The following is a 23312-nucleotide window of genomic DNA, read 5'->3' as shown; positions in this document are numbered from 1 at the left end:
AGCACCGGGCCAGGTGCTGGGGACCCTGGCTGAGCCAGCCCAGGGCTCTACTGCTGAGAGATGCTAGACAGCTTTCTTTGTCCTGGGCTTTCCTGACACTTGAAAGAGTGCAGAGTTATGAATTTTTAAAGCACAGCATCTGTCTGGTTTCCCGAGGCTGGGAGCTCACTCTCCAGCCAACTCTGTAGCCAGAAGCCGCAGCTGCATGGCCACTGCCCACCTCCCAGAAAACCCCATGCCTTCCCCAGGCCCCGATGCTGCAGGGTGTGGTCCTTACAGCCTCGGGGACGGCCACCCAGGGGAGAGCATGCCATGACAACTGCGGAGAAGGTGGCAGGCTCAGCCCGCCTGCCCGCCAGGATGGCGTGAGACTGCGGGAGTGAGAGGAAACCCCCTTGTAGGGGGAGAGCCACTTGCAAATAAATATTTGAGCTGAAGCTGCCAAAAGGGCCATCTGCTGAAGCACTAATAATAATAATGATAATAATAATAATAAAGAGAGTGGAGCAAAGCTGAAAAGACAGAGGAGGACAGGGGAGGTGGAGACACAGAGAGGGACAGGAGAACCTGGATGATCAGCAGAAAGACAGCTGCCAGGGCACAACCCCTGCCATGTGCTGCCCCATCAGGCACTGGCAGCCGGGGCCTGATTTGGGGGAATCTGTTGAGGTGAAGGTTCTTTACCTACCAATCCTGCTGCCTTAAGGATGTAAAGGGGCAGGTCTGGAGCCAGGTGGTGAGGGCGAAGGCCTGGCCCAAGGAGCACACCAAGGCCACATCCCCTTCTCATTCCGGCCAGTTCCACAGTGGTCCACACTCACCCAGGGCCCCATGTAAGCTGTAGACGGGGCCCTGCACTCACCTGTGGCCGGACCCTGCCATTGGGCCCCTTCAGGTACCCCATCCTGCCTGGGGTACAAGCTGCTTAAGGGTGTGTGGCCCGGATCACATCAAGAGGGCAGGTTGAGGGCAGTCCCTCGGGGAGTTTGGGGGCAGGAGTGTGTGGGCATGGGGAGGCAGCAGGTACCTTGGCACTAGTGGTCATATGGACAGATGGTCCCACAGTCCCCAGGCATTCCTGGTGCCCCCCGACCTTCTCTCCATGGCAGTCTCCTCCCCAGGGGCCTACCTGGCAATATATTTCTGGTAAATGTTTACATCTTCGGTGACAGCTGGTTTATCTGTGGGCAATCCGTTCCTGGCGAGAGACACACAGGGCACAGCCGATTAGCGGACAGGGGGTGGTCTCATGCCCCAGGAGCAACTGGGGGCAGCTCCCTGCCCTGGGGCCCTGGCCTTTCTCTCCCTCGCTCAGTGGTGTTGAGGCACTTGGGGTGGGACTGAGCAGGTCTGATGGCAGAAGTCTGGCATCGGTTCAATGAGCTCCACTCCAGCAAGGAGTCTGGAGTTGGTGAGGCTGGAGGGCTCCACCTTGGGCCTGGGTCTGGCCTAGTCCAACTGGGCAGAAGCTTTGGTAATTGGGTCCTGACCCCCCTCACACACTGGGAGCCAGGAAGCTGCTGGCTGAGGAAGGGCACCAGGTATCGCTGGGAGGACCCCAGGGGAAGGGGCAAGAACAGCACCAGAGGGTGGGCGGCTCCCCAGATCTGCTCCCAGGTTTGTGGCCCCATCTTTGGGGCCAATCATTTTACCATTGCCCGGGGCAACGATTTTCAACTTTCTCCATCTCACCGCACACATAAACTAATCACTAAAATTCTGCGGCACACCAAAAAATATATTTTTTTGCTGATCTGACCAAAAAAAAAAGGTATAATTTTAATTCATTTCACACCAGACGGCTACTGCTGTGTTGGTTATTGTCATTTTTTTATTTGACAATCTAAGGGAAAAGAGACCAGGTATTGCATGTTTTAAAAATTCTGGTGGCTCACTGGTTGAAAATCACTGGCCTAGGGTTTAGCGCTGAGTGTGCCCACTCTCACCCCAGCCTCCTACCTTCTCTCGCTGCCTTCCCCACGGTCCAGGCTCTGAACCCAGGAGCCATGGCCACCAGCTTGGACTTCAGAACCCGCAAGCCAGATACAGCTATCCCAGCCAACCACATGTGGGGCCTGCATGTACCTGGCCCTGGAGGTGGCAGGCAGGGAAAGCCCACCACGGGCAAATGGGGTGACAATAGTCTGTGGTACGTGTGTTAGCACGTGAGCACATGCACAGAAGTACCCAGTGTGTGAGAGTGTGTATAGCAAGATGTGTAGTGTATGGGTCCCTGAACTGAGCATGAGCACTCATGCAGGCAGAGGGACAAGTGTACATGTGCGTGTGAGCACACATGTGAGCGGAAGCCCGTGCATGAGAATAGGAGTGTGTGTGGGTGCACAGATATGCAGGAGGTGTGAGTGTGTGTCCACAAACGCGAGCTTCAAAGGCAGGGCCTGGGCCTGGGCTGGGAGCTGGCAGCGGGGCTGGGGCGCGCCTTACTTGACGGTAGAGACGGTCCCCGTGGTGATGGAGTCTGTTTTCGAGAAGGTCGACTTCAGGTACTCGGGAGCGTTGAAGGGCAGGGAGGCGGGCGGCTCGGGCCCTGGCCCGGCAGCGCTGGGAGCACTGGGCACGCTGGCGAGGGGAGCAGGAGCCAGGCTGGGGGCGGGAGGGACCTTGGCAGGGCCCGGCTTCTGGATGGCCCGGACGTCGTACTTGGAGGGGCGCCCCACCTTGCCCGTCTTGAAGGCGATGGCCCCGCCCATGTCGGGGCTGCCCTCCCCGGGTTTGAAGAGGTGCAGGTACTTGACGTTCTCCAGGTCGTACTTGGACGGCTTCTTGTAGGTGCTCCCGTTCTGGGGCCGGAGGTTCTCGCCCGTCTTCAGTTTCTGGATGAAGAAGTCATACTTGGAGGCACGGGCCACCAGGCCCTGCATGGGGACGCTGCTGTGTGAGGGCAGCGGCAGGATGGTGGCCTTGGTCTCCAGGTGGGCCGTGTTGCTGGGCAGCCGCAGGCCGGGCAGGGCGCCCACGGCCTCCTTGCCCGCGCGCTCCTCGGCCTTGGTGCCGTGGGCCGGCCAGGAGAGCTGCTCGCCAGCCTTGAGCTTCCGGATGTACTCCTCGTACTTGGAGAAGCGCGCCCGCTTGCTGAGGGCGTCCTCCGCGGTGGGCAGCATGGAGGAGGCGGCCACCTCAGGGGCAGGGCCTGCTTGTACCTTCTCGAAGCTGATTTTCCTGGCCAGCTCGTCTCTCGTGTTCTGGTCGTCGTAGCCAAACATGCCAAGGAACTCGGTCATGGTGGAAGCCGCGTAGTCCCGCAGCGAGGAGGCCTCTCCTGCGGCAGAGGGGATGGGCGGTCACCTCTGGGAGGGAGCAGGGGAGCCAAGGGACAGGAGCCCCCCCCAAGCATGTGAGCCCCCATCCACAGAGGGTGGGGGCCAGTGTGGGGTGGGGGCGGAGCAGGACATGATCTATGGACATTTGGCTCACTTGTTAGGTTTTACGACTCTTAAATTAATTTGTTTAAAAAAAAAAGTAATTAATACTGGGGTAAAATAAAACGAGTTCATCAATGCCAGGAAAATCAATTTCCTAAATGTTCTGGCCGATGGCTTTTCAGTACATTAAACAAAGTTTCATAAATGTCTCCGCTCTCGCCTTGGCCTAATATGAAAGAGAAGTCATTTTACTGGAAGTAAGGCCAGATCTCAACCTGCCTCCAGGGGTGGGGGTGAAAACAAGGGCTGGGGACAGGTAGGGACGTGGGCCTGTGGCTGGGCAGTCAGGCGAGAGCCCAGGGGTTGAGGGAGCCACTGTGGGTGGGTTTGGGGTGGGCCTGGATGAGCCTGCTTGGAGGGCCCTCCTTGAGCCCCACAATGGACACAGGCACCTTATCCCTGGCAGGACCTGGCCTCTTGGCTCCACCCAGAACCCAGATCACTAATAGTCCCAGACAACAGGGCTGTGGGGGGAGTGGAGACCCTGTCGATGTGCTTGCTTGGACTCACACAGGTACCCCCACCCCAGCAGCCAAGATTTATGAGTCCTTCAAACCTCCCGTCATCCTCTGGTCACCAGTGCTCATGAGCAAGGGTGGGTCACCCTGAGGAGAGTGAGGGCCCGAGAGGCTGGCCCTGCTGGCCCAGGGTAGCAGGCCTGAGTGCAACCCATCCTTCTGCCCCACCTGAGTCTGCTCCAGGTACACTGAGAACCCCGGAGCAACCTCCCCACACGGAAACACATGCACACATGCTCACAATCAAGCTCACATCCCTGCTTCCTTCCCGACTGTACAGACGCAGGTGCACAAACCACACAAGCCCCATGCCCAGCTCCCCGAGTCTTAGGATGGCAGGAGGTAAGATGATCCGATTCTCCCCGGGGTTTTTCTTTGGGACACCCTTCCTTCCACACACGACCTTCTACCCAGCAGACATGTGGCTCCTCAGCACACACTACCCCTTCCTGCACTGAACACCTACTATGTGCTCTGCCCTGAATCAGGGATGGGTGCACACAGGAGGGTGAGACCCACACAGGCGCAGATGTGCGTGTCCTCTCCACTTGTGTCAGAGCATGCACACTCAGGCACACTCACTGGTAGGACCCTGGGCTGGGGGTCCTAACTGCACAGTCAGGGGAAGATGTTGCTGAAGATGGGGTGGGAGGTGCAAGACTCCGGCAGAGCAGCAGGTGGGGGGTCGCCTCCCGATTCCCACCCTAACCTGCCGGGTCTGGGATTCTCAGACCACACCCAGAGGCGGTCTCATAGAGCAAGACTTGGCACCAGAGAAAACCCAGCAGGATGTGCAAAAAGAGGCTCTGAGCTCCTTGGCGGAGCAGGGAGAGCAGTCTTGGGAGGACTGGGACCCCTACCAGGTGAGGAGAGGACAGTCATGGGCAGCACCTGGCACCTGAGGTGGGCAGAGTGGCTCAAAGAGCCAACAGACAGCTGTGCCCCTGGGGGTGGGGGTGGGGCAGTGACCTGTGGGCTGCTGTCCTGACCTTAAGCTCCATGGGGTTGAGGCCCAGCCTGGGAGGAGTGGGCTCTCTCTGTTAGATTCAGTGGCTCAGGGACCAGGGAAAGGGGCTAAAAATAGCTGAAGGCAGCTGAGCCCTCACTATATATGGCAGAGAAACAAGGCTTTGAAGGGCAGGCGGCTTAGAGCAGGGAGGGGGCCAGGCCGGGGTCCCAAGGGCAGCTCACAGGCCTGCATTCCCCAGCCCCAGGGCCCAGAGAAGGTGGCCTAGGGGCCAAGCCCATAGTGGGTAGCTCAGGCTCCGGCTGGCTTTCTCTAGAGCCCAGGGCTGAGCGAGCCTTCCCAGGTGTCTGACTGGAGTCCCACTAGGTCTCAAACCAGAGGGTGAGGCCTGGGGCCATGAGGCTCCTGGAGTTTTCAGCCCTGCCTCCTGCCATCCCAGCTCTCCACTCCCCCAGAGCAGAAGAGGCAGGAGACAGAAGTCCAGGCAGAGGTGGGAGACGACAAGAGCTGGGTGTAGGAGGGGCTGGGCGCTGAAAGGACAGAGGCCCTTCTCCCTGTCCCTCCCCTCTCCTCAGGCCCAGTGCAATCACCTTGTGTCTGGGAAAGGCAAGGGCTTTCCTATCAGAGGAAACTGAAGGTCACACTTTTCCTCATTGATCTTGCAATGTTTGTTAATTACTCTGTCACTGATGTGGCGAAGGATAATTAAACAGCTCTGTTTATATCTTATATGCATAATTATGTGGCTGCGCAGGGCTCCCCGTGCAGGGAGGAGATGTGCCCCTCACTGCAGGGGGAAGGGGAAGGGGATAGGGGAGCGGGCAAGGGAGGCTGGGGCACCAGGCACAGGCCTGGGAAGACGGCTGGGGAGCTGAGAAAAGACGCCAAATCTTGGAGTTACGGGCCTAGGGGTGACGCCCTCCCTCCCCAGAGCAGAAGGGGCTCAGGGCTACTCTGAGTCTAAGGACAAGGAGACACTAGAAAAGCTGGGCCTCAGCCACCTCGTGGAAAAGAGGTCAGCCAGAGGACATGTCCCGGGCAGGTGGGTGTAATGGGATATGGGGGCTGGGCCACGCTCTGGCCCTGTGTCTTGCCCGAGAGGTGCTGCTGAGGATAGCAGGGGTCCCTGGGAAGGAGAAGGTGGCCATGAGACAGTGGGGGAGATGGCGGGACGTAGGCAAGGAGAGTGGGAAGACAGGCCTGGCGGAGAGCCCCTCGGAGGAGCCTCCTGGAGACGCGGCCTTTGCAGGCAGCCAGCTCCTGCGGCTCTCGATGCTCTGACCGCTGCTCCCCCGCCGCACGCCCCACCGCTGCGTCCTCCAGGAGGCTCCTCTCTACACACGCCCGGGTAGCTTCCTCCCCACACGCTGTCTGTTCACCCATCCCCTTACCTGTCCGCCCATCTGTCCCTCCATTCATTGCCTCCTGAAGACCCACTGTGTGTTTGGCAGCCCCACCCCCAGACCAAGTGCTCGCACACTTGGGAAGCTGCCTTCTCAGGCCCTTCCCTTCTCACCCCTGGTGCTTCACTGGGACCCCTGCCCAACTCGTCTCCCCATTCTAGTCATCAGCTTGGCCCCAGCCCCCCTCCTCAGGGGTCCTCATTGGTTGGAACGAGGTGCCAACATTTGGAACAAGAGGGAGCGAGTGAGCATGTTCTGTGGACATACCCCTCGTTACCCCTGGGCCTCCTCGCCCCGCTATGCTCCATCCGGGGCTTCAGACACCCACCTGAAGGCTGCTTGGCACTGGGGCCACTGCTGTCCTTGGAGGCTGCCCGGTCTGCGTCCTTCTCGGCCACGCCGTCCTTGGGGGGCTCCTCGCCGTGGTCCTCCTCATCGCTGCAGCCCTGGGGCTGCACCATGTAGACGCCCTCGGGGGGCAGCTCCAGGCCCTCGCGGGCGGTCCGGCCCAGCAAGGGGGTGGGTGCCGGCTCCTCACTGTACTCCCCGTTGACCCACTTTTCGATCACTGCCCGCCTCTTGTCTTCTTCGCTGCGGGGGGCCCGGGCCCCCCCTGACTCAGGGCCACTGCGCTCTTTGTCCTGGGGCCTCAGTGGGCTGCCCACGGGGTGGGCGGCGGCCTCTGCCCCCTTCTCCACCACCACCTGGCGGCTCAGCTTGGCGCAGATGGCGTTGAGCTTCAGGCCGCCTTTGCGCTTGGCCGCCATCGCGGGCTTGCCTGTGGGTGGGTCGGTGCACCGGGTGCCTTCAGCTGCAGAGGAGAGGAGAGAGGTCAGAGGCACACAGGTTGGATGGCCACCCCGTCAACAGCCAGGCTGGAGGCTGCCCCAATCCCCAAGCCAAAGGTCTTCCCAATCGCGACCTGTCACACTGCCCTGAGACCGCCTGGCGTGGGTCTGAACCCCCTGCTAGGCTGTGAGCTCCGGCGGTGAGCCTGCCCATCGCTCTACCCCAGAGCTTGGCTCTACGCTGGTTCGAGGAGTATTTTGTACACGAATGAATGGAATCAACGACCCTTCAAACGCAAGGGCCAGTCTTCTTCCCAGCACCTGGCTCCTGGAGGCATTTCCTACACTTGTCTGGTCCTCGGCACCTCCGCTGAGAGGCCGGCCAGCCAGGCCTCATCGGTATAAAGGAGGTGCGCAGGTTTAGGAGCTGGGCGTGTGGCAGAGCTGGTGAGGAAAGCAGCCCGACTCCACTTGTGAGCACTGATCCCACCCCACGGCCCAATGGGGGGCAGACAGCTAAGTGCCAGGGGGCAGCCATGGCAACCTTACTGTCCCAGCAGCACTTGGTCGGCACCTGTCCCTACCTGGGCATCTCACCCCTGGCAGCTCCTCTACCTGGCCCACCTGGTCCCTGCCTCCCCCCCCCCCCCCCAACTCCAGCCTCTGCTCACTGGAGAGCCTGAAGATCTCCTTTCCTCCAGCTTTTCCTGTCAGGGTCCTCTCAGCCCTCTCTTGTCTCCTCCGGCCATTTCCTATCACCTCCCCCTCTCTCCGGGCAAGGCCTCAATCAGGGCAGTCCAAGGACAGAGCTCCTCACAGCCCCTCTGAGGGCCACCCATCCCTGCCTGAGGCCCTCGCTCTGCCTTCTCTGCCTTGGCCAGCTCCTGCAGCCCTGGAAGCCTGGCCAGTCCCCAAAAGCCCACTCCCCAGCCGAGAGTTGCAGTCGCAGTGCCTAATCCCCAAACACGACAGCTCAACGCGAACACTCCAAAATCTAAGGAAGCCGCCTGAGTGCTAGCCGCCTCCCACGGCTGCTGAGCAGGCTGCCCAGGGTCTTGGCCTGGCTGCACATGACAGGAACACGTCCCGTACAGCCTGGGACCTGCCACAGAGGCCAACAAGGGTGCATCTGTCTGCCTGTCCATCCATCGGCCCATCCATCCTTTTAGTGAGCTACTCCTACTGTGTCCCTGTGGTAGAGCTGGGAGCAGGGTGGTGGCCACTCCAGGCTCACACTTTGTGCACAGGGAGCCCCATCGAAGCTTCTTGGCATCAGGACTCCCTTACATGTCCCCCAACAGGATGGGCATGCCCAAGTCCCCACACAGGTCAAAAACTAGGGAGGAGCTCTGCTCCCCTGTCCATGGTTAAAAGAAGCTTCAGTATCATGGATCAACACTCTAAAAACCCCCACACCTGGAAGCCCACTGAGAGACATAGACAGGGACAGTCACACATGTGCCTGCCCACAGGTAGACTTGGCTTGTACACACGGGTGGTTGTCCCCCATGATACAGACAATGCCCAGTGGCCCTAGATCGTTGCCTTGAAGCCAGTTGCCTGTATATGGCCTCATTTGGCCACAGAGGGGCCCAGTGATCCCAGCCCAGCCCAGCCCAGCCCAGCCCAGTGTCAGGGAAGGTCGGCTTGGCTCACTCCAGTCCTCCCAGTCCTGTGGCCTTGGCTCTGCTGGCCCCACCCTTGCAAGCCGGATGCCCACTCTACCCATGTTTGTCCATATCTCCAAGTCTGTGCTGCCCACACCCAAGTCTCCAAGCACCGACATGGGGCTCCTTCTCCAAGCTCAGTGATGGGGCCCCTAATCACACATCTCACCCAACCTCCGGGCCAGCCTCCAGGCTCCGCGACACCAGGTTTCCTCCTGCAGGCTACGGAGAGCAGAGCAGGCCTCACCTGCTCCCTCTGTCCCCTGCCCTGTGGGGAAGGGGAGGGTGGGAGTGGGGAAGCCTGCTCTATTTTTACTGGGAGGTAAGCAGCCAAGTGTGTATGGCAGACGGCAAATGAATCTATAAATATTTATCCCAAGGAAGAGGGAAGCAGAGGCTCCCAGGGCTGCCCTTGCTGCTGGTGACCCCCCTCCCTGGGCCCCCACCCATCCTGGAGCCTCGCCGCACTTGGGCCCACCCAGCCCAGCCCAGCCCACCCCTCTCCTGATCTCGACTGTGTGCCTGGCTTGGTCCCTCCTGGGCCCCCACCAGCTGCGATGCAGCTGTGCACCCAGAGCCCACCCCCAGCCTGCAGGCCCCTTTGCTCCACCTACACCCCCTACACCTGCCCTCCAGCTGCTGCTCTGCCCCAGCCCACCTGCCTTCCAGATGTTGCCCTCCCTCTGACTCTACTCTTGGCCCCAGGGGTGGAGGTGAAGAAGGCACGTGGGCCTGGGGTGCAGGGCAGGAGGCAGGGACTGGCCTTAAGTGGAAAAGCATGTGAGGCTGGGGCAGCAGACAGGGGTGTGTGAGAGCCGAGGTCCAAGTTGCCTGCTCGCCACCCTATGGGGCCTTTCTCCCCTCCCTTGTCCATCAGGGCCCTGGGACCTGTAGACTACCCCCCTCGTGGTCTGACCCCAGGCTCCTGTCCGTGTAAACATTCCCTGACTTTCTTCCCTAGAATATAAACGCCGTGGCCAGGCCTCAATGGGAGGAAGCCATCCGTCCCCGGCCCTGTCACTGCCCCTTTCATCTCCTTCCCACCACCAGCCTGCCCGCTGCTCTATTTACACTGGACACTTCCTCTGGGAACAATACTGCCCAGGAGGCAGGCTTGGGCTCGGGGGTGGAAGGCGGGGGACTCCCGTGCTGCTTACCCAGGATGGGCGCCCCTGAGGTGAGGGGTGAGGCAGCTGAGTGGGCCTGGCCAGGCCTGGGAAACGGAGTAGGGCCGGTGCCTGCACCCAGGCGGCAAGCCCGGGGCTCTCCCAGCCTCCAGCCTCTGGCCCAGTGGCTCTGGGAGGGCTGAGGCGAACCCTGGCAGGTGGCACAGCATCATGGTTACAGCCTGGGGTCAGACAGTAGTGAGTGCATAGCCTGTCACTGCCCCTCGCTAGCTCCGGGCCCTGGGCAAGCTGTGCTCCTCTGAAAGGGCTGCAGGACTGTAAGGTGAGAGGGTGCCTGTTTGTGCCAAGCACAGGCCTGGCAAGCAAGCACCTGGAAAAAGGGGACAGATAGGCAAGTGCGGTGCTAAACCTGGGCACAAGATCCTGAGGCCAGAAAACCCCACCTGGCCGGAGGGGGTAGGGGAGAAAGGAGAGGCTAGAGGGCAGGGCTGGGGCAGCTGCCCTCTCAGCAAAGGATGGCCCCTCCCTGGCTCCCAGGGTCTGAAGCTTCCCTCCAGGGCTCCAAACTCAACAAGCCCCCAGCCGGCAGCTCTCGTGTCTGACCTGAGTGGGTCCTGCTCGGGGTGGGAGAGGAGGGCGAGACTGGGCTGGCCGTGAACCTTTTCATGGCCTATCTCACAATGCCTCGTAATGAGCCAGTGTGGCAGGTGCCGTCACTGTCCCATTTGAAAGGGGAGGAAACTGATCCTGGAGCCATGAGGATACCTTAGAGCCCGAGTTCGTGAAGGCCACGGCTCAGCAGGTGCCATGATGTCCCCTGGGTGGGCTCTGGGAAGTCCTTGGCCTCCCTGCCCATCTCCTCCTCACCCCATCCGGGTTCCCAGAACACGGAGCCCCCTAAAGTGTTAACTGCGACGGGTAAAATGGTGCAGCAGATTGCTACAATAAATAATTTACTGATATTTATAAATATTCAAATCAGCCAGCTTCAGAAATCGAATGAAGGGAGGGCCTCAAGAGAAGGGCCCGATATGGCAGGAATCTCATCACTCCCTCCAAAGGCTAGGGAAGGCCAGGGCTCCTGCCAGCTCTGGGGGGTGACGGGGGCCCCTCATCCTAATCTCTAGGGACTAAGGTGTTGGGGTGGCTGAAAAGCCTCCACCTTCTTGCCTGGTCAGGGCCAGGCCTTCCCCCGGCCTGGGCTCAGGGGGACCATAGCCTCCAGCGCCCAGGGCTCAGGTCTCAGATTCACTCATCCTGCCCGTGTGTGTGTGTGTGTGGGGGGGCAATCCCCAGGGGCTGGGCAGGCCTGGCAGCCCCTCCCCACCCGTGAGTAATGTGTTTCGAGGCTGGGCGGCCTGTCAGCTACCAGGCTCTGGGTGCTTTATGGGCTCTGCCTGGTGGCTCTGAACTCCCTGGTAGGAAATAAAGTTCTCCCTGCGCGTCCCTTCTAAACATTTCACTCAGTGGAAACGGTGTTTAAGAAAAATGAGGACATATTTCTTCCTAAGGATGCAGTGTCCCCTTTGGGCGGCCTAATGCCCGCTGTATATCAGGAGGTGGTGAGGCAGGGGCCAGGCACCTGTCCCCTGGGGTGGGGGTGGTCCAGTGCCTGCCTGCCTGCTGCCAGGCAGCTGGGGGACCATGGGCGCTGATGGGTCACCCTGGTGGCTGCCCTGGTCCACACTGCCTAGAGCAATACAGTGGCTGGCACCCTCTGAGCACATCCTTGGTGCAGGGGACAGTGCTGGGCCCTTCAAAGTGTCACCTCAGTGATTCCTCAACATCCCCACATGGCCATTGTCCTGTCTCCATTTCCAGATGAAGCAGCAGAACCAAGCGAGTTAGTTACTGCCCACGGTCACCCAGCGTTAGTGCTGGAGCCAAGTACTCCTACTGGACTCAGACGTCCAAGGTCACGGTCTGAGATCTCCCCACACACCTCCCATAGCCTCCCATCCAGGCGGCAGCAGTGTCGGGGGCCTGCTGGGCCCCACTTGCCCCTGCTACCCTTAAGAACTTGAACTGGACAGTTCCCAGCCCAGTGTTTGGTGCTGTGCCTGTGTTCATTCATCACCCTCTCTGGGCACCTTCTGCAGGCCAGGCCCTGGGCTGAGCCCTGAGGGTACTATGTGAGCAACACCGACTATCCTGGCCCTGGCATCAGGGGCTGTTCAACTGAGACGAGGGGCGACGCTCAAGTCATTACAAGCAAAGTCACTGGTGAAAAGTTTAGGTGCCACAGGAGTGAGGAGTCCTAGAGACATGAGCTCCAGCCCCTGCTCCCCACAGGCTCTCTGGGTGGCTCTGCCATCCCTCCCACCTCTCTCCTCCCCCAGCACACAGCCCAGCTCCGTCTTTACAGTTCCCTCCCCCAACTCCTCCAGCTGCGGCCCCTCCTCCAAACAGGACCCGTCTTCCAGGGGAGGGGTGTCCTTCCCTCTTGGGCCCAATCCCACCCTTAGCTGGGAACAGAAGGGCCTCCCGGCTTCTGCGGATGAGAGGAGCGGTCCCTGGCTTCCCCAGGGCTCTCATCTGGTCCCCCGGTCCCCAACAGCTCCAAGCTGGGGGGCGGGGGTTGCTAAGCCCTACTTGCCCCTTTTTGTTTATTTATTTATTATGATTTTTTAGTCCAGTTAAAAGGTTTACTATCCAGACGCGTCTAAGTGGCCTCACTTAGCGTAAGTAACTCTATAAATCAGGGGAACTGTTAGCATCCACCGCACAGGCTGGCTATCAATCTCCCCCAGGTCACAGCCAAACAGGAAGGGGAGAAAAAAAGAGTTGCCACCCAGGGGAGATTTAAAACACACGCGCGGCGCACACACACAGGCCATGCGCGCGTGCACACACTCAGGCATCCCCGCGTTTGTACAATCATATTACAGTCACACGTGCACATGCAGAGCAGCCTGGAAGCTGGCAGTGCTGCGTGTGGCGGCCCCATAACAGACGCGACTCCTGCAGCCCGGAGGGGAGACGGGGCCTGGAGGGGTGTATCGGGGGGACTGGCTCTCAGCGTTCACGCTGCACTGCCCAGGCAAGTGGCTCAGAAGGGCTACGGAGGAAGGGGCTCTGCTCGGTCCCGGTCCCTCTCCGTGGCCCCTGCCTCTGCCAAGCCCAAAGGGACCAAGCTTTCCCCTTTTGTGTGCCCAAGGGAAGCACTTGGCTGGGAGATGAAGCCAAGGAAAGGGGCAGGGAGGCTGTCGGCTGCAGGCCACTGCCACGGGCCTGCTGCTGTCCCAGGTCCTCACCCACCTGCCCTAGGCCGGGCACACCCTAGACATGGCACAGGACCCCACAAGGGCAGCACAGTACAAAGGAGTGACCAGCGGCCGTGCAGAGAACACCGGAGTGCCAAGCAGAGGCGCCCTTTCCAGTGGCCCAGCAGTGCCCTACTCTCCACTCCCGGAGCGGCGGGACGCGCACAGAGCCCGGACAAGGCTCCCGCCTCACCCCCAGGGGAGCCCCAGACCTAGAAGACCCCATTAGGAAGGAGCGCGGAGGCCACTCCGGGGCACCCCTCTGGGTCCCCAAGACCAGGCGAGGCAGCCTGAGGGCGGAAGGCCCCCAGGCCCGCGCCTTCTCCCACCTCACCCCGGAGGCCTCCCTGGCTCACCCGCCGCCTGCCCGCTGCATCTCCCCATGAACTCTATTTCTCTTTCCTCTCTGAAAACAACTGAGCTGTAAATACTGTTTAACCTTCTCCCCCCCTCCCCCCCACCCCCTCCCCTCCGCACTATAAAAACACAAATATGCCATAACTCAGCCGGCCAGGCCGCCCAGCCTCCAACATGCCCCGCGCCCGGGCCTCTCAGGAAGGTCATTACAAACGACTTTCCGATTCACTGCTCCTGAAATAATTTTGTGTATTAAAACCTGAATCTGCACTTTCTGGGGCCGAAAGCCTCGCTTAATTATGGCGGGTGTCCTTGGGACGGACAGTGATCCTTCACTCGCCAGCCCGCGCTCCAGCCCTCCACCCGCCTGCCCGCCCCCCTCCCTGGGCCCAATCTGTTTTCAAAGTGTGTCTGTCCTTTATTAAATTGTTTTCTTTTCCACATTATCAGTTGCCATGGAGACCTCATCTCTCGGATTATTTGAATTTCATTATATCTATTGATTTGGGAGCATTTCATCTTTTTTATTGTTTTTCTGTCAATTTTCAAAACGAATAACCATCTAATTTGCGTCAGTGCTGATTATGTTTGTCCCTCAATAGAGGTCGGCAGCTGCGCTGGGGAAACAAATCAATGAAAAACCATCATAAAACTCCCCACTCCGGTCTCCGGGATGTGTGGGTGACATTCCACGCCTGCAAGAGACACACTCATCAGCTCCAAGTTCGGCTACGGTGGCGGCAGCTCCGCTCCGCGGCCGCCTCCTCTGGCCTTAATATTTAATTTCTCGATTTGGGGCATTATTAGTGGTGTTTTTATTAGTGCGTGTGCATGCGAGTGTTTGGTGGTGGGCTGGCTGTTGCGTTAATTTGTGGGTGAGGCAGGGAAACCCCGGGGAGGGCGGCGGGGTGGTGCCGGGGGTGCTGCGGGAAGTGGAGAGGAGGGGGAAAGCCCCGAGGAGGGGACACCCCGGATGGACGGCCACGCTGAGGGGCTGGGAAAGGGGGGACGCAGAAGCGGGCCCGAGCGAAGGGGAGGAAAAGAGGGAATTCAAATTGCTTACTTTGTTGGTTTTTTTTAAATAATTTATGCAATTTTAAGCATTTATGTATAAATTTTTTAATAAGCCACCCTGGAGCAGGATGGCCATTAACATCCCAACGTCCTTCTGTCCAATGGGCTGGCGGAGAGGATCAATTTCTGAGAGTACTTTCCCTTTTTTATGACATGATAAAATGCTTTTAAAGCAACTTACACAAATATGGAAATTTTTTTTTTCCTTTTTCCCCCGTCCCCTCTCCCTTCCCCTAACAGCCTTCTTACCCACCAGGGAGAAGGCGTGGACTCGCGGGCACGCACACGCGCACACACACACCGGTGCTCACTCTCCCCTGCCGGGGTGGGGGGCCGCGGGGCTGGCAGGGAGACAGCCCCAGTTCTAACTGGAACTGGCCGCCTGTCCTTCTAACAAGGGCATAAACTTTCATTACCCATGCACGCAGTCAAAGACAATTTAGGGAAACGCGCTGCTCGGAAAAGGAAAACCTCAGCGATTCGTGGCCCACGCTGCTGCCATCTGGGGGGCTCCCGCCTCCAGCACCAGGGAGCCTGGGCCCTGAACCTCGGGCCCAGCCAGGCCGGAGGCAGGGAGGAGGAACCCTTGTGGGAGGCAGCCAGAGAGGGAGGGGTGAGACCAGACGAGCACAGGCAAGGGTCTTCCCCTTGGCTAGAAGGGAGCACCCCAGCAAGCAGGGGCTGGGCCCCCTTGGTCATGCCCCCTCCCAGCCCCTCACTAACCCCACCAGGTATGGGCCCTCGAGGGCAAGCACAGGGCTCTTCACTTCTGCCACCCAGTGCTGGCACCGAGCAGAAGCTCAGCTCTGTGGATGGATGGACAGACAGACAGACCAAGGGCAGACAAAGTAGGAAAGTAGGCCCAGCTGTCCTGAGGTCCTTTCTGGAGACCCGCCCAAGCAGGGGAAAGGCTTCCTCTCCAGATGTCACCCACTCTGGAGCAGGTCTGGGGTAGGAATGCCTCTGGGTGTAGAGGATCAGGGTGACCAGAATGAGAGGGGGTGGCTCAGCCACCATCACCCCTATCCTGGCCCCAAGTCCCTACTCCCTGAGATGGAGCCAGGCCTTGTGAGAAACAAAAAGTGGTCCCTGCCCAGTCTTGGGGACAGCCCTTACTTCCATGTCCCTTTCACCTTGCAGCCCTTCCTCCTGATGGGGAGCTGGAGGAGGGGCCTGAGGGGTGAGCCCTGCCCGAGGGCTGAGAGGGATGGTCCTGTTCCCAGCGCCAGCCTGGAGCCCTTCCCCACCCTGTCACTGCGGGACAATGTCCAGTCCTCTGAGACCACACTCGGGCACCTGGACTTCAGCAGCTTCCAAATAACACAGCGACATCTGAAACTTGAAGCAGTTCCGTCTCTGCCTGGGCCTTGGTGTTCTCACGTGAAACAGGGTTGCCGAAAGGGTGACATGGGGTGACGTGTCTGCACAGAGCCGTGTAGCCCATGGTGCCTGGCACTATACTGGGTGGTAACTGTGAGCATGGTTCCGCCTCCGGAGCAGGAAGGGCTGCTTCTTCCCCAGCCTGGGGGCAGAGTCCAGCCTCGCAAAGCCCTGCCTTTGCCCAGGGATCTCAGAGCTCTTGGTGTCCTTCTGCTTCTCCCGACTCTCAAATCCCAACTTTCTCCTTGGGTCCTCACCTGCCCAGGCCATCCAGGCCCAAGAACCCTCTCGCCCTGGACCCCCCGAGCATCTCTCAGGAGGCATCTCTCCTTTGGGGTGAGCGTGACTGTGGGCAGCCCCAGGAAGGGCCCCACGGCATCCGGGATGCTTAGCAGCAGCAGCAGCAAGGGAGCACCCCAGTGTGGCCAGGCCACCCCCAGCCGCCGGTGCAGACTTGAGGGGAGCAAGGCCGTGCCCACCCTCCTCCTCTTCTGGGCTCTGATCACCCCGCCCCCCCCCCCCACCGTCATTAAAATAACAAGTTTCTGTTACAATCTAAACATTCCCACATCGCATAAAGGGTTATATTACACCCGAGTCACTCCCGGGCCCATGTTTGCACAGAAAAGCTCACGGCAGGTCCCCCCTCCTGACGAAGTGACTTATTAAAGTTTAAACAGTAATTAACAGAACAATAAAAATAAAGGGATGTTTGGGGAGTCATAGCGCACACAGGGTTTTTGGCAGTGCCAGCAGTTTTTCAGTGCCCTGCGCTGGCAGCAAAATGTGACTGGGAAGCCAGGGGGACAGAGGACGGGGCCAGGGTTGGGCCAGGGAGGCTTCAGGCCTAAAGGACAAGAAACTAAGGCCAGGCTGGAGGGAAGGGATGAGGGGTCCGGGAGGTTCGCCTGGGGTCTGTGCGAGGCCGCCAGCCCCCCGGGATCTGGAACAGTGGGTGGGCAGGGATAGTATGAGCGGGAGCGAGGTCTGACATCAGCAGGAAATCCACCAAGCTGGCTGCAGAAGCTTCGGGATGCCAGAGCCCAGACTGGCCCCAGGCACTTCCGGGAGGGAACCCAGGGCCTCTGTCACATCCAGCCAGCTCCAGTGCAGACCTGGCTGGGGGAGGTGTCAGGTAATGCGGCATCATCAGACCCTGCAGTTAATGACTCCTGGGCTGGACCCCAGCCACTCTGGGCTTCTCTCCCAGTCGGACAGGCCGCTCTCCCTGCTCCCGGGGCTGGGCCAGTACAGCGCACACCTGAGAACTCTCCTGAAGCCCCTGGCCTCTAGCGCGAGTAAGGACTCAGGGGAAAGGCCTTTCTCTCTCCCTCTGGGAGGATGGGAGCAGCTGCACCAGCTGGGCCCCACGTGAAGGGAGGAAGCACCTGGCTAGCTGGGCTGGGTGGGCCCCCACCGGTGGGGTCCTCATTTGCAAAGGTTCTCAGGGAGATGGGCCTGGGGTGCTGGTCTAAGGCCAGGATGCCCCCGGGGCAGGGAGGCCCAGCCAGCCATCCTTCAGCCTTTTCTGTTCTCCCTGCTCAAGTTCCATCTAGAGCCTTAGACACCTGGCTGTGGGCCAGAGAGAGGAGGGGCTCCATCTGGAGGAGGCCAGCCGGCCTTGGGGGCTGGGCAAGAAGGGACAGCAGGAACCCTTGGTGGCCACAACACATGCGTGTTATCTCATGCTAGTCAGGTAACGGATACCAAGGTACTGCTGGGCTGGCCCTGGACTTACCAGCCCCCCAAGCTGCCCTCTCACTTCTTCCCTCTCTCTGGGCCGTCTGTCACAGGCTATGGTCGGGGGGTGTGTGTGTGTGTGTGGGGGGGGGGTGTTCTCCCATCGCTGTCTTTTGACCTTACAACTCCAGAGCCCATGGCCAGTTCTGCTGCCCTCGCTGGCCCACCATTCATGCCTGCCCTTCTCTAAGTAGAGCCACTATTGAATCGAAGTTCTCTCCTCGCCACACAGCATTAATTTCCCAAAGTGGTTTCAGTATAGCATCCCCAACACAGGTTCTTCCTATGAGGCAGAGCAAAGGGTCCACCTGGGGACACCGTGAGGACCATGTGAACACTCCCCACCCTCCTCTTGGCCTTCTTTGCCTCCCTCTGTGCCTTAGCGTGCCAACCTGCCTAGGCCTGCCATAGCCTCGGTCCACCTTGGCGCCTCCCTCTGACAGCCTGGACCAGCATGAAGCCCCGAAGCCAGCCCCTGGCACAGGGCAAGCAGCCCACCGAGTCCCTGGCACAGGCTCCTCGGCATCACAGACTCAGGGGCTGATGTGAGCAGCTGCGAGCCACACGTGGAGGTGAGATGCTGGGCTGAGGCCAGAGACTTTCTAACCTCGTGTCTCCAGAGATCCATTTCCTGGGCAGCTGGTGGGCACAAAGGGCAGGAACTCTGGCCCTGACTGGGCCCTCATGGTGCCTGGCCATGCCACTGCCTCTCACCAAGGTCCCTGCGGACACAGCCAGCAACGGAAGTGCAGGACCCCACGGACCTCAGTGCCACCTGGGCTCTGGGCAGGAAGAACTTTGCGCTGAAAATGTGAGTAGGAGCCAGCAGCTTTCTTCCCCCCCTTCCTGGGCTGAGCTCTTTGGGGCTCCAGCCCCTGCCCTAAGATGAGTGACTCATGTGAACAAAGATTGGAGGGTCGAGGCAGAGAGATCAACAAGGGAGTAGGTGATGCTACTCAAGCCCCAGCAGCTCTGCTTGGGAGCCAGGCTGGAAGGAACCAGTGGCACGCAAACCCCCTCGCTGCTGGAGGAAGCCGACTGTGTCACCCAGGACCAAAGCTGGCAGACGGGGGCATGGGAGGCACTCAGGGTTAGGAGAAGGGTGGGCAGAAGGCAAGGCTCTGAGGAAGGCTGGCAGGGACAGAAACCTAACAGGTATGCTCTAAGCTGGGCCAACTGGGAGCAGGCTGTTTCTAGAACCCCCGGTCTTCTATCCTGTCCCGGGGGTGTGGCAAGGAGCTCTGGCTGGACAAGGAGCTCCCCAGAGTGGCAGCTGTCAAGGCAAAGGCTTTGCGCAGACCTTCAGAACTGGAAGAGGTCTGAGGCCCGAGACGTTGGGAGACTTGCTGAAAGCCCAGGCCACCCACTTGTCAGGACCAGACAAATCCAGAGACCCAGCTCCCAGCTGGGGCCCTCTTATTACCAGATCAAACTGCTACACAATTGTGTTTTAAGGGGAACTTCCTGCAGCCTCTGGAGACTGCTCCGGGCCCACCAGCCCCAAGCACCACAGTGTTCTCTGCTGGACCTGGACCGGCTTTAAGCCTCCCACTGGCCCATCTGGGGAGGACCCTCAAGAGCTCTGAACCAGCACCTGGGGTGCAGGGCCCGGACTTCAGGCTCCTCAACTCTCCAAGGGAAGCACACCTGGTCTGTCTCTCTGTGGCCTGGTTCACCCACTAGAAATGGGCAGGACAAGCGAATGGGTGATCATGTCAGGAGGACAGTGCCCGTGTCAGAGGGAAGGGCCCTCCTCTTGCAGGAACTTGTGAGGTGTGCTCAGAAGGGGAGAGAGGACAAGAACCATTCTGGGGTTAGAGGAAGGGCCTGGGGGAGAGAGGCCTCCCAAGGCAGCCCCCGGGGAGAAGATCGGGAGGGCAGCAGGTGGCAGAGGGGTGCTATGGACGGTGCTGCCGACTCACCCTCCCTACAGCCCATCTCCACAATCCCCTTGCTGAGGCCAACAATGAGGACATGAAGGGACTAATTTAGAGTATTTTTAAAACTACGGCCCTGGTGGAGGGTTTAGCAGTTGTCAGCCATCTGGAGTAAGGAATTACCGTCACCTCCCTGATCCTATAGTCCCTAAACCCAAAGCTGGTTACACCGTGTGGGGGAGGCAGAGGGGAGGTGGGATGGGGGCCTGTTTCAGGGAGGCACCCACCTTCTCTTGCCCTGGGCAGGGCCTGCCGCCCAGGGACAGCCCGGAGAGCCCAGTGTCCTCTGTGCCCACTCAGGCTCCCCCACCCGCTCACGCACGCTCGCTCCCTCGGCCGCGCCGGCTCGCGCAGGGGCCGTCAGGTAAATTAGATCTGAAAGCTGACAATTTCTGACCATATTTCCTTGATTATTTCAAACAAATGCACAGCAGCCGCTGTAAGGAGATTAAAGTGACATAAACGTCCCGAGTGGGAGGGGGGAGGGCAGAGGATTCAGGTCACCCCCATCCGTCCCCCGCCTGACAGACGCTATATCGCTATCCAATCCAATAAAAAATCCCCCCCTTTTGCTTTAATTAATTTTACAGCTAGCTTGCTTAATTACTTTCAATCAAAATCCTCCTGCCATCGCAAAATTAGAGATGGTTGAGCTCCATTAGCCTAAATTCTTCATTTCCATATAGAAAAGAGGCTGTCTGCATAGCCAGCCTGGGCCCCTGGCAGGACAGACGCCCGTCTGCCCGCCCGCTGCCAGCCAGCTCCCGCCTGGCTTCTGCTCCGCGGCTGTCTCTGGCCCGCACATTTCCCCTCACTCTCCTCCACCACTGCTCCTGCTCCCAGGTTGAAGGAGTTGAGGTCCAGGAGGGGTACACTCTGCCCCCAACTCTCCCCACGATTCATGCGGGCCCTGCAGAGCCGGACTGGGCTACCAGGGCCGGCTGCTTGTGGCAGAAGGCATGGCCAATTCTGGGATCCTGCATCCTTGCTAGGGGGCCCCTGCGGCTCCCCTGACAGAGCCAAGTCCCCTGGCTGTCCAAACCTGGGTCATGCAGTTCTCCAGGGGCCCTCTGCCCCATCCTCCTCAGGAAGCAGAGCTCCCAGCAGGGCAGGAGCCCTCCCAGCCTTGGACTTTGGCCCTGGTCAGTATAGACCCCTAGAACCTATGTCACCCAGGGTCCCCTCTCTGCTGTTTCTTGACTGAAGTCCTTGCTCACTATCAGAGGGACTCAGGGGCCAGCTGTTTCGATGGTGCTAACAGGCAATGCAGCTACCCCCCAGACTCTGGCGTTCTCCAGGGGGCCCCTCCTCACCCTCCCAGATCCCTGGTTCCCAGCCTGCAACAGCTGCTCCTCCACCCCCAGCCCGGGTCGGGTGGGTGGGTGGTGGGTCTGGGCTCTGTCCATATCCTGTGCTTGCCCTGGCTCCCTTCTCCTCCCCTCCACCTGCCTCGTCCTCACAGCCCCCAACCCCAACTCCGGAAGCTCCACTTCAGGTTTTCCATGCTGCAGCCCTGAGTGTCACCACAGGGTCCAGCCCAACCTGGGCACCAGCTGATTAAGGATCTGCAACAGGATGTAAGGATTACAGTAAAACCTGGCTCCGGATCTACAGGGGCAGAGGGCCAAGTCCTGTCTCTGGGACTCCCCTCCCCTCCCCTTTTGGCACGCCCCCTCCCTCCCAGCTGCCAAGTGCCTGGGAGGGCTGAGCCTCTGGGCCCTTCGTGGGGTCTTCACTGGACTCTGGGGAGTGGATGACAAGGGGTAGCATTATGGGACCCAAGTCTGGCAGAAAGGCAGGGCCGAGTAGGGGGGGGAGGTTAAAGCTGAAACCTGCCCCAGATCCTTTATGGGGACAGGAAGCCAACCTGGTTCTCCTTCTCAGAGAACTGGTCTGGAGGTAGGGTGTCCTGGGTCAGACTTCTGGGCGAAGGCAGAGCACAGCGAGGAGGGAAGCGCTCTTACGGCTCTGCGGGGCCCTTCCAGGCAGTAGGCCTTCCAGCTGCCCCATCGCTATGGCCGGGTGACTCTGGGATGTGAGGCCAGCTCTGAGGTTGGGCGAGGAAGCTGAGCCTAGACCTCTGGAGCCTATGTTCTGGACCTCAGGGACCCACAGGTCAGTCTGCAGGCTCCTTACTAGTCCTGCTCGAACGGTTAATGCAAGTCCTCCTCTTCCAGTTGAGTTTCTCAAAGACATCCCAAGCACCGACTAACACTGGCCCTGCTGGCAGTGGAGACCCAAGGAGAATGGTTTCGGGTGTCAGGCTGCTCAGAGTCTAATGGGGGAGACACAGCAGCACCAGAGGGTTGCATACACCAGTGAGGGCATGAGAGGCTAGCTGTGTTCAAGGAAGGCTTCCTGGAGTCCAGGCCCAGGCTAGTGCACAGGGAAGGAGGGAGGCAAGCAGACACACAGACACCCTGCCAATCCCAGCCAGGCTCTCCTGGGTACCTTCCTCCTGCAGCTCTGCCCTGCAGCCAGGTCTCTGTCCTCTCTCTTGCCCCCTCTTCAGTAAGTCATCAGCACAGGAGACCAGGTGGCAGAAAAGGCAGGAGCAACCCCAGTCTTTGGTGGCACTGACTGACTTCCCGATCGCTCTCCATCCCCTTGGGGCAGAGCTGAGCCACATTCCTGCTCTGCCTCTGCTCACCATGCCAGGCACAGATGGGTTAAGCTGGTAGGAAGGTGGCTGGAAGAACAGTTACCCAGAGCTCAGAGGGGCCCAGCCACGGTGAGGTAGCACAACTCGCAGTCCATCTCTGGCCTGCCCGCCAGCACCTGTGCAACAGGGAGCACCTGCCTCTAACTCAGGGCCTGGCTACCCCTCCCTCCTGGGCATTCTTCAGAGGTCCCAGCTGAAAGGTCACCTCCTCCAGGAAGCTCTCCAAAATGATCACACTCTGCAGGGCCCCCTTCCCTCTCCTCCCGCTCATCGCACCCTGCTCAGTGCAATGGCACTTCTGTAGTAACTCCTTTCATCATCCTTCGTCTCGCTCAACTGCAGGATCCGCAACAGGACCACTGTTGTAGCACAGCGCCCGGCCCAATAAATATTTACTGAATGAGTACAGCAAACTAAGTGCTTCTCAAGTTCATTAGGTAAGAGCTGGGATTGGGAGGGGGTTGGGGGGGGTTGACTTTTGTATCAAGCCCCGTGGAGCTCTAGCAACCTCTCCTGTCTGCAAGGGTGGGGACTCCCTGGGTAGGACTGAGGCTGAAGCCCCTTCTCTAGGCCTCTGACCCTCTTTGAGCTTCACGCTCACCTCCAAATGCCCTTCACAGGGCTCTGCCCAGAGAACAAAAGAGGCCCCAGTTGCTCCAACGTTTCTCTGGGAGAGGGACAACTGTTACCAGCCAGGCCCTTTCTGAATAAAGCCAGCAACTGTTTGCAGTGCGGTGCAACTCTCTCCACCTCCCATCTCATCCCAAAAAGGAGAAAAGGCAACTGAAAAAAAGATGGGGCAAATCCATCCCAAGCCCCGCAATCTCCCTACACTCGCGATCAAGTCTGTCTGAAAGTGTTATTAACACAAAGAGGACACAGGGACAGCCACCTGCCACTGCAGACAACTGGGACAGCCGCAGCAAAGGGTGAAGCTGTGAGATCAGGACCCAAAAAAAGGAGGTGAGGGAGTGAAGGATGGGGGG

The 23312-nt window shown here is 59.6% G+C and overlaps 1 protein-coding gene across 1 annotated transcript in view; it reads right to left on the bottom strand.

The window, feature by feature from the left end:
* The window catches only part of CASZ1 (castor zinc finger 1), a 53303-nt gene that overhangs the window by 18341 nt on the left and 11650 nt on the right, over positions 1–23312 (bottom strand). The window contains exons 2-4 of the mRNA XM_087820783.1: positions 6660–7142; positions 2446–3280; positions 1130–1198 (exon numbers count right to left, since the gene is read on the bottom strand). Coding sequence (XP_087676909.1) covers positions 1130–1198; positions 2446–3280; positions 6660–7142 — 1387 coding nt within the window. The remainder of the gene's footprint in view (positions 1–1129; positions 1199–2445; positions 3281–6659; positions 7143–23312) is intronic.

The sequence above is a fragment of the Miniopterus natalensis genome, chromosome 9 (genome assembly GCF_054644295.1).
Source record: "Miniopterus natalensis isolate mMinNat1 chromosome 9, mMinNat1.hap1, whole genome shotgun sequence".
In the NCBI taxonomy this organism is placed as follows: Eukaryota; Metazoa; Chordata; class Mammalia; order Chiroptera; family Miniopteridae; genus Miniopterus; species Miniopterus natalensis.
The sequence above is the reverse complement of the archived record's forward strand: the minus strand, read 5'-3'. Positions and strand labels throughout refer to the sequence as shown.